Source organism: Aptenodytes forsteri, unplaced genomic scaffold (genome assembly GCF_000699145.1).
Source record: "Aptenodytes forsteri isolate BGI_AS27 unplaced genomic scaffold, ASM69914v1 Scaffold349, whole genome shotgun sequence".
Classification (NCBI taxonomy): domain Eukaryota; kingdom Metazoa; phylum Chordata; class Aves; order Sphenisciformes; family Spheniscidae; genus Aptenodytes; species Aptenodytes forsteri.
The window spans coordinates 1609109-1618846 of NW_008794452.1; the positions used below are offsets into that span (position 1 = coordinate 1609109).

Sequence of the window (9738 nt, forward strand, 5' to 3'; positions counted from 1 at the left end):
GTGCCGGGCGGGTGCCTCGCCGGGCGGAGATGGCGCGATACCCCTGAAAAATTACCGGGAAAGTTTCCCAAGTTTCCCGGCGGGCCAGCCGGGCTACCCCGGCCCCGGGCGGACGTGACCGCGGGCTCTTTTCTCCCACCTAGGGCCCGGCGAGGAATGCAACAGACGGCCCGGGATGAAGGCAGGCACCCCTGGCAGGAGCCGCTCGAGAGCGTCAGCGTCTGCCTCCCCTTCCGCTGCCCGCGATGCGGTGACCACACCAGGTTCAGGAGCCTCGCCTCTCTGCGGGCGCACCTGGAGTACAGCCACAGCTACGAGGAGAGAAGCCTCCTGAGCAAGAGCAGCCTGTTTTCACCCCTGAAAGACGCGGAGCTGATCTCCCCGCCGGAGTCTGCCACCCAGGGCAGCCTGGGGAGCCCCGGCAGCGCCATACAGCAAAAAGGGCCCTACCTGAATTTTTGCGATGCGTCCTGCGAGAGCACAAAGCGCAGGCAGCCCCTGGAGGTGGAAGCTGAACGCCCCATCTCCTACGCTGCAAACTATGTGTCGGCTGACTCTCCCAGTGAGCAGATTTCTAAACCCGGCCTCCAGGCCACTGACTCCAAAGCCTCCTTCGAGGCACACGTCAGAGAAAAGTTTAACAGGATGGTAGAGGCCGTGGACAAAACAATTGAGAAGCGAATCGACAAGCTTACCAAAGAGCTGGCCCAGAAGACGGCGGAGCTGCTGGAGGTGCGGGCAGCTTTTGTGCAGCTGTCCCAGAAGAAGCAGGAGGTGCAGCGGCGGGAGCGGGCCCTGAGCCGGCAGGTGGACGTGGCAGTAGAGATGATCGCAGCCTTGAAGCAGCGCCTCACCGAGTCTGAGGAGGAGCTTCACCGGAAAGAGGAGTAAGTGGGGAGGCGAGAGCTGATGGTTTTGTGCGGGCTGGCCAGCACCTGTGCGAGTGAAAGCCTTTGGGGGAGAAGAGAAGGGATGGTTCGGTTGCTTGCTGATTATAAAAGGGCCTGGTGCTCACCAGCTTCTGATCGCTGTATTTCTAGAGTTGTAGCCCATGTGATCATGTCCCCTGCAAGGCAGGGGACAGCTCCCTGAGCAGGTGGCTTTCATGCTTGACTCCACAGTGACTAACTCTTACACTCTCTAATGTCTGTGTTGTATCCCTGGTTTCATGGGGGTAGGGACAAGTAGAAGCTGTCATCAGCATGTAATCTGATTTACACTGACACCTCTAATCTGTTATCTTTTTAAGAAGAGATAGGTCGACAAGTGCTGGAGGAAGTATGTAAGAATACCCAATAGCACCTTTTCCCTGAGGTCATCCCACCATGGTCAGCAGGCTGCTTGTGGAGTGGGATGGTCTCCCGTGCAGCAGCAAGCTGTACTGGAGACAGTGCTGAAAAGACCACATCCGTGTAGGTATTTTAGATGGACACAGAACTGTGAAACTGGAATTGCTTATGGGGGAATGGGAAGCAGATGCCAGAGTCGTTCTGACTAACCTAGGCCATCTAAAAATATGTTCGTGATGCATCTATTAAAAATGTAGTGATAGCTGATATATTATTTATACATGAACTACTTAGTTTATTCAGCACTTGCTGAAACCTTTCAGGCTTTTCGGAGCAACACAACTTATTTTAGAGGAATGCAAATAAAGAGCCTTGGTAATGGAGTGCCTCTAAACCAGTTCATCAGCTTACAAAGGGAAGATGAGAAGTGCTAGTTGCCATGACGCTGATCTTGGAAGAAATAAGGAAGGTGGTGTAGGAGTTCAGTGTAGGAAGTTTGGAGGGCTTTCATCGTTCCTTCTTGTAGTCTAAGGGCTAGGAAGAAAAGCTGATGGTGGCTCCTATATCAGTAGGAATCATCTATCTTGAGGCAGTGCTATAGATTTCCTAGAGGAGGGGACAGCAAAGGTGGTGGGACTTGAGCCTCTGGGGTGTGTATCTTCCTTGAAGGGATATTCAACAGAACCTCTGATTTTTGAAATATCAGGTGATCCTCATGGAAGAGAAGACTGAAGGACTCAAGATGAAGCTAAAGATAATAGTGGAACTGAGTCAGATTTGAAAGTATGCTGGAAGGAGGCCATGAAGATAACTTACAGTTTGAAGTAGTTTTGGTATTCCCATCTAGCCAAGCTCCCCTTATGGGCTCTTTCACAGTGTGATTCATCCTACTTGTTCTAGAAAAGTATCTTAGAGGGGGACGGATTGCTCTGTGGAGGTCCTTCCTCCCTCTACAGACTAGAGGGGGACCTCAGGTAAGCAGCCGTCTTAGGCTAGATGCTGAACTTCAGATATCTAAAGTTACGTGGTATGAATCTTACTCCAAACTAAACGCAGAAAGTGTTTTTAAAATTCAAGGCTTGAGATCCACAGAAAAAACATGACTGTCAGGAGAAAGCAGAAACCATTCAGTGGAGCAAAACCAGAGTTCTGCAGTGCTGCAGAAGAAGAAAAGAGCTCGTGGAAAAAGCAAGGGGGGAATAGAGTTACCTGGGTAGAAAGAATGGGTAGTATACAGGGAGGATGGCAAAGGACACTGATCTGTGAAAAGTACAAGGCAGCAAAAGTTGCGATTTTTAATTATATTAGGAAAAGGCACAAGGAAGAGGCCGCTTGCTCCCTTGGCAGACTGCTTGCTAGCAGCAGTGGCAGGCTGTGGTTCTGAGGCCAGAAAAGACTGAACACAATGAGAGAAGTGGGGAAACACTGTCCTTCACACTAGCACATTGCCAGGCTCATGAAAGGGGCAGGAGCTCAGGTAATTGCTGTTTATAATTCTGGCCATCTCTAAAGGAGGAGGGTGAATGCATAAGCAGTTGAGGTAGCTCCTAAGTTGGTGTTACAGGGAAGACCGAAGGTTATTTGACTTGTAAGAAACACTAACCAAAAAACGCAGTTGCACAAGAGACTTCACCTGAGTACCCAGGGCATTGCTCTTCTAGGATTACCACTAGCTTGCTTCAGCTTTCAATAGAGAAGATAAAAAAAACTTGGAAGCAAAAGCAGCAATAGGAATGAGTGAATACATATTACACAGTGGTGTGTTAATTTCTAAAGGTAAATGAGCCTAATGCTTGCTAGTGGGTAGGATGAAAGAATATCAGCCCAGAGTACCGAGGGGAAAAGAGGGGAGTCATAGTATGTTCTTGCATGTGCCTGTGCGTAGGCCCATAGCGTTGCCTTTTAGAAGTCACTATGAAGGTACTCTGAGGAGGCTGGGAGGGTGTAAAAATAGGTAGAGTTCACTTAGAAAAACTGAAAATAGGTAATTGTTTTCTTGTTCAGATGGTTCCTGCATTTCCTATCTTGGGTGATAACAAGGGATAGTGCCATAGAAAAATGCACCGTACAGTTTCCCAATTAAAAGGCCATTGTATAATTAGCAAATTGAGAAGGAAGGTAGGTATAAACAATGCTTTGTAAAAGCAGGACTAGTACTTCTAAGGGCAGCTTTTCAGATTTGAACCTCTAAAAATGCCTGAGACGCTTAGCTTTGTGCCAGTAGCAGGGAGGCACTGGATGGTATGCTCTGGTAGAGGGAAGAGAAAGGATGTTCATGACTGGTAACAACAGTGTCGCTTATCTGGTTTTTCTCATGGACTGTTGGTAAATTCTGAGACCTGTCTACATATTCATTCCTGTGTATTCAAAAACTTATTTGGTGTGCTGAAAAGACTCTCTCCTTCAAAAAAGGAGGATCTCAACTTTGGCTTTGATTTCTGGAAGAAGTCCAGATGATTAGAAGGCCAAACAAGACTGCTTAATGGAAATTGCAGAAGCAAGAGTCCTCACTGCAGACTGTGGAAAGTCAAAGGCAGCCCTTAGGGACTGCTTTGATACTTGCTGACCTTCAGAAACAAATGCTTTCATCAGTTTCTTTGGATTTTTTTTTTTCATAAGCAGTCTTGTGAATATGGATAACTTTTCCCAAAACTAGCATTGATATTGAGCCACTGTAGCTGAAAATTTGTTCCTCTTTCCTCTTTGTAGGAGGAAAAAGAAAACACTTTCTTCCCTGAAACACCTCCTTACCATCCTGTTTCTAAGGAAGTAAAAGAAACCAGTCTTCCTTTGGTCTCTGAATGGTTGTCCCCACTACCAGAGATCATGGAGTAGGGTGCATGTGAAAACAGGAAAGGGTTTTTAATCAACATGCATTTCTAGATCTCAAAGAGTGAGGTATGACTACCCTAGATCAGTCTGAGGGGTTAAAAAAAAAAAACCAAACACGAACAAACTCCAAAAGAGGAAAAAAATTCTAGTCCAAGCCTTGGATAAGGTCACAAAAACAAATAGCTTTGGAGGCACTGTAGAGAAGCTGACAACTTTTATGGAGACCCCTTCAAGTAATTCTTGAAAAACAACAGTGTTCTGATAAAGAAGTTACAGGTGTTTATACTGGGCCCATACTTGAGTATTCCTCCATATCCACCTACTCTGTCAGTATCTTACATGAATGAACAATCACTATCAGAGATCAAATGACTCCATAATACTGAATTTAATAATCCAGTTTATTATCATCTTTATAAAATGTGCCCAGATAATCCAGGGACCTATCTGGGCTATTAGGCTAGACCTGCATCTACATGTAAGAATGAAAGAATTAACCAAATATGGAAGAGGATGTATTTGCAGGTTTAATCATCACTTCTGACCTATAGATTGGCTATGAAAAAATGAAAAAGTTAGGATTTAACAAATTTCTTCAGAAGGGTATACAAGAAGATAGGAAAAAAAACAGTACAATTGCGCTTTGGATAACGGTTCTGATTTTGGATCCAACTGTGAAGTCAAATAGGAAAGCTAAGGGAAAGGAAAAATGTGCATTAGCAAGAATAATTTGGTCAGAAAACCCCAAGAAGACTTAGGGAGGAAGGATCTAAATTCTTTGTTTAAACATCTGGGTTTCTGGAAGGAGGAGATGGAGCTCTTCTAGGCCTCGCATATTTCCTTTCTGCCCAGTGTAGCAAAGGCAGACATCGCACTGCTGTGACTCTGGCAGTCCTCAGCGGAGGCAGTCAGAGGTCACTTCGACTTGATGGAATTTCATTTCTGCTTCTCTGTTCTAGCTGCAGAAGCCCATATGTCCTGAGCCTCTGCTTGGACCAAGCATGTGAGATAGAGACATAAAAACTGTGATCCACCAAGTGGTCACATTGTCAGAAGCTGGTTTCTCTGATGTGTTCTCCAAAGCAAGCAGCAAGTCTGTAGACTTCACAACTCCGTAGGGAGTAAATTGTTCTCAGAGTTATATTGTCGTTGCTAATCAAAGCACTAATTTCAAATGACAGCACTGTTTACTCCCTCATTCTGATGAGAGGGAGGAGTGTTGGTTTAGGCAACCAGCAGGCACAGGGCTGCCCGTTTGAAGAGTTTGTAGGGCAGTAGGGTTATTTCTTTAGACTTGTCAGTTGATTTTTTTTGTTTGTTTTTTTTAAAATAAAACCTATAGCAGTCCAACAAAGGAAGTGATAAAGCAAAGATATCTTTTTAGTTAAATTTTATTCCTGTTCCCTTTGCAGAATGGCTGCGCTAATATGCACACAGGTATGTCGTGGTTTAACCTCAGCCGGCAACTAAGCACCACACAGCCACTCGCTCACTACCCCCCAGTGGGATGGAGGAGAGAATCAGAAGGGTGGAAGTGAGAAAACTCGTGGGTTGAGATAAAGACAGTTTAATAGGTAAAGCAAAAGCTGTGCACGCAAGCAAAGCAAAACAAGGAATTCATTCACTCCTTCCCATCGGCAGGCAGGTGTTCAGCCATCTCCAGGAAAGCAGGGCTCCATCACGCGTAATGGTTACTTGGGAAGACAAACGCCATCACTCCAAACGTCCCCCCCTTCCTTCTTCTTCCCCCAGCTTTATATGCTGAGCATGATGTCACATGGTATGGAATATCCCTGTGGCCAGTTTGGGTCAGCTGTCCTGGTTGTGTCCACTCCCAGCTTCTTGTGCACCTCCAGCCTTCTCAGTCAGTAGAGCATGGGAAGCTGAAAAGTCCTTGACTAGTGTAAACACTACCTAGCAACAACTAAAACATCGGTGTGTTATCAACCTTGTTCTCACCCTAAATCCAAAACACAGCACTGTACCAGCTACTAGGAAGGAAATTAACTCTATCCCTGCCAAAACCAGGACAGGGTACATGCTGTTATACTAGTGTGATGTCCTCATGGAGATGAGCTTTGGTGAGGGGCAAGACAGGTGGAGGTACCACACTAACGACACTAATACGTAGTTGAAGTAGTCTTACTCTAAGCACAGAAAAGTGTCACAAAAGTCACTCTTGTGTCACTTATTCTCATATTTAGAAAGTCAAAAGGCCAAAGCTTTTTTTTTATTATTTTGGGGAAAAAAAGAAAACTGGATGTTCTAGAGAAGCAAGCACAGCTACCAAAGACAGGTCCCAGTTCACCAACCTGCCTCATTTGGGCCCTGGACAGTTTTGATGAATGATGGCTACAGGGTCAAGCTGTCAGCAGAGCTGCTGAGCAAACGAATGATTTAATTAGAAAATGTGCCCCGAAAGGGATTATTCAATGTTTGATGAAGGAGAATGCAGCTGAGAGCGAGTACTGTGATCTTAAAGATAACAAAGAAGTCTGCCCAAAGGGAATAAGACTGTGTTGAATAAGACCTCAAGAAAACAATTGAAACTAAAACCAGCTATGAACTTTACTTCTAGAGGACACCAAGAGGCTTGTTTCTGGAAGTTATGTAAGAAAATGAAACCGGTAGAGTTGGTTTTTCAGTAAGTCTGAACAGGGAAAGCATTTGAAGTTATGGTCCTCAGCTGGAAGCTACATTCAATGGTGACTTAAACAATTTCACTTTGTCTGCTAATTATAGGGTAAGAGCATTAATGTAGTACGTTGTCATATCTCTGACAGTAGTTTCTTTAACCAGTCTAATGCATTTGCTTTGAGACTGTCTGGTCATGCTTCTGCTCTGGCACAGCCTGCAGTGCGAGGGCTATTTCAGAATAGTTTCATTTCAGAAACATTTCCTGTGGTGGGGAATAGTTATTGCCACAGGCTTCACCTTGGATTTGCAAGTAATGGAATTATCTGTGCAAGTAACATCTCGACAATGGGATTAAGAGTTGGCTCTTAAAGATCATTGCAATTTATGCTTTAAAACAACAGCTTTCCTTAAAACATGCATTTCAGTTGTACAACAAAACAGTTTTGATTTTGCTCTAAGTAGAATAAGACTACAGCTACATATCGTTCTTCCACCCTCAGTTTCAGGTGGTCCCACTCCCTCTTCCCCACTTCCTTTTATCTTCCCACTCAAGAGATTACTGCCACCCCCACCCCCACTGCACTGGTTCGAGTGTAGCATGATTATCCCACAGAATGGCTCTGTGAAATAAAGCATTTTAATCTTCACAGTGTCACCCCAGTAAGTTCAGGGCTCAGATCTAGAGCACAGCCCACTGAATGGGTGCAACTGGTAGGACAATAACTTTCTGAGGGGAGGAGGTGTGAACCTCTTAAATCGAATGTGCTGATAGTGGTGTAGGAATGTGAAACCACAACCTAATGAATAACAGATAGCAGCCTTTAGGCAATAACACCAATGGGATGAGGTCAGTGGTGTTAATACTTAATGAATACACATATTTTAAATATTTTCACAAGTAAATCACTTTACTACTTACTGTAGTAGGAATTTTCCCATCTTCAGGTAAAATAATGTGTTTGGTTTTCTATTGCTTTTAGGCGGAGTTATTCCAAGTGCAGTTCTCTAAAGGGATTTGATACTTGCCTTCAGAATCTGCATAGAGCCTCAGGCTTTTCTCCACCTACAGAGCAGTTGCAGGTGTCAAAGTTGCTGTAAATAGTGCTGGGACCAGTATTATGCATCTGTAGGAGGGCTTGGTCGCGATGTGAGAAATCATTAGCCCTTCTTGTCAGTTGTTAAGGAGCTGGAGCTGTCCCAACCTCTGCATCTACTCTGTGTATCACATGTTTAACTGCTGAAAACCATACAAATACTAAGGGTATCTGCAGGGTCCACATGCCAGCAACTGCTTCGGGAAAACAAGAACTGCAGCTCACTAGTCCTGCAAGGAGCACTGTATAATGTAGTGGGTAAAGGCAGAAGAATAAATGTCACCTAGTCAGTCTATGATTTATAACTTTATTTACCACAGCTCATACTGTTTCATGACAACAGCCTCCGTAAAGAAGGTTTCAGGAAGTTTCAGTGCAGGCTATCTGCAGTTTTTCCATGAGAGCAGCTAGGCTGCAGTTGGAATGCAAAACGCCAAACTAGTTAAGTCTGGTGAACTACAACAGGTTAACTCCCTGGCAGAGTCAGATTAAAATAAAAGCTTTGGCAGCAAGTCTTTCTTGCCTACAGTGAGTCCTTCCCTCTGCACTTGTTTTTTCAGCTGAGCACCTCTGAGTTGCCTGCTGCACTGCAATAAATTCCTCCTGGGCTCCTCTGGCACTGGGAAGAGCTCTTCTACGGCAGTCTGGCAGTACGGGCACCTCCTGCTCCTCTTGGATGCCTCCCAGGTTGCATCCCCCTTGTCTGCTTTGTCTTTCCCTCTTGTTTGCCTCACCCTGTTGCCACAAGCTGCTGGCAGTTCGATGTGCCCTCTGCTCTCTGGGCAGCAGCAACGATCCCTCCTCCTGAAAAGTTTTGTCTGACAAGAGCACCCAAGACAAAGCAAAAACCCCACCTTTCTCCCTGCTGCCCGCTCACAGCCCTTTAACAAAATGTTTTGCTATACAGCTTACCTTAATATTAGTATAGTAAACTGTGAGCAAACAGATGAGATCACTCTGCTATCCATTACAGAAATTTAAAGAGATCTGAGCTGCGCTGAGCATCATCTACTCTGCTCAGAAAATTTAATGGCAGGATCTAGAGCTTATGGTGCTACAGCAAGTACCAGGGTGCAGCTGAGCAAAAAGGGGCAGGAGTCTGCAGGCTGACAGGCAGAGAGCAAATGGAGGAGCAGAGTAGAGTGGGAAAGAGATGATGCTGAGAGCAGAGGAGTTCAAGGGGAGTTAATAACTCTACATAACCTTTTTTTAATATAGCAGCAGTGCTCCAGATGTAGAATAGTCTGCACAGGGTAGCAGAGACCTCTCATTAGAAAGAACAACGCTTCAGGTCTGAGCCAGGCTTTAACAAATGATTCCCGTTTCAGGTGAGCGCTGCTGACAAGGCTGTTCTGTCAAGACACAGAGCCCAGCAGGCCTGTGCTGCTGTGCTCTGGTTTATGCCTCTACCAATTGGGCCCTGCAATATTCACGGGCTCAGCTTCCCCCTGACTTCATGAGGAGCAGCATCTGACCTCTGTGAACATCCATCTTTCCACAAGCATAAGAGCAGAGAGTAAAAGATAGAAATCATATCACATAATCCCCCCAAAATTGGCAGAGGCCTGGAGCGATAAATTGAAAGTAAAATAAAGAGCATAAGCAAAAAATCATCACAGCCATCTAGAAATAGAATCGAAGTGAGAGGGTCATCAGTATGCCTAAGAAAAAATCTGGGCAAACTACAAGAGACAAGTGTCCTGGTTTTGGCAGGGATAGAGTTAATTTCCTTTCTAGTAGCTGGTACAGTGTTTTGGATTTAGGATGAGAACAAAGTTGATAACACACCGATGTTTTAGTTGTTGCTAGGTAATGCTTACACTAGCCAAGGACTTTTCAGCTGCCCATGCTCTACTGACTGAGAAGGCTGGAGGTGCACAAGAAGC

At 45.1% G+C, this 9738-nt stretch overlaps 1 protein-coding gene across 1 annotated transcript in view; it reads left to right on the plus strand.

Annotated features, from left to right (window-relative positions):
* Window positions 1-73: 73 nt before the first annotated feature.
* Window positions 74-9738, plus strand: part of ZNF365 (zinc finger protein 365) — a 26933-nt gene continuing 17268 nt past the window's right edge. Inside the window, exon 1 of the mRNA XM_009290514.1 lies at window positions 74-887. Within this exon, the coding sequence (XP_009288789.1) occupies window positions 157-887 (731 nt within the window). The 5' untranslated portion in view covers window positions 74-156. The remainder of the gene's footprint in view (window positions 888-9738) is intronic.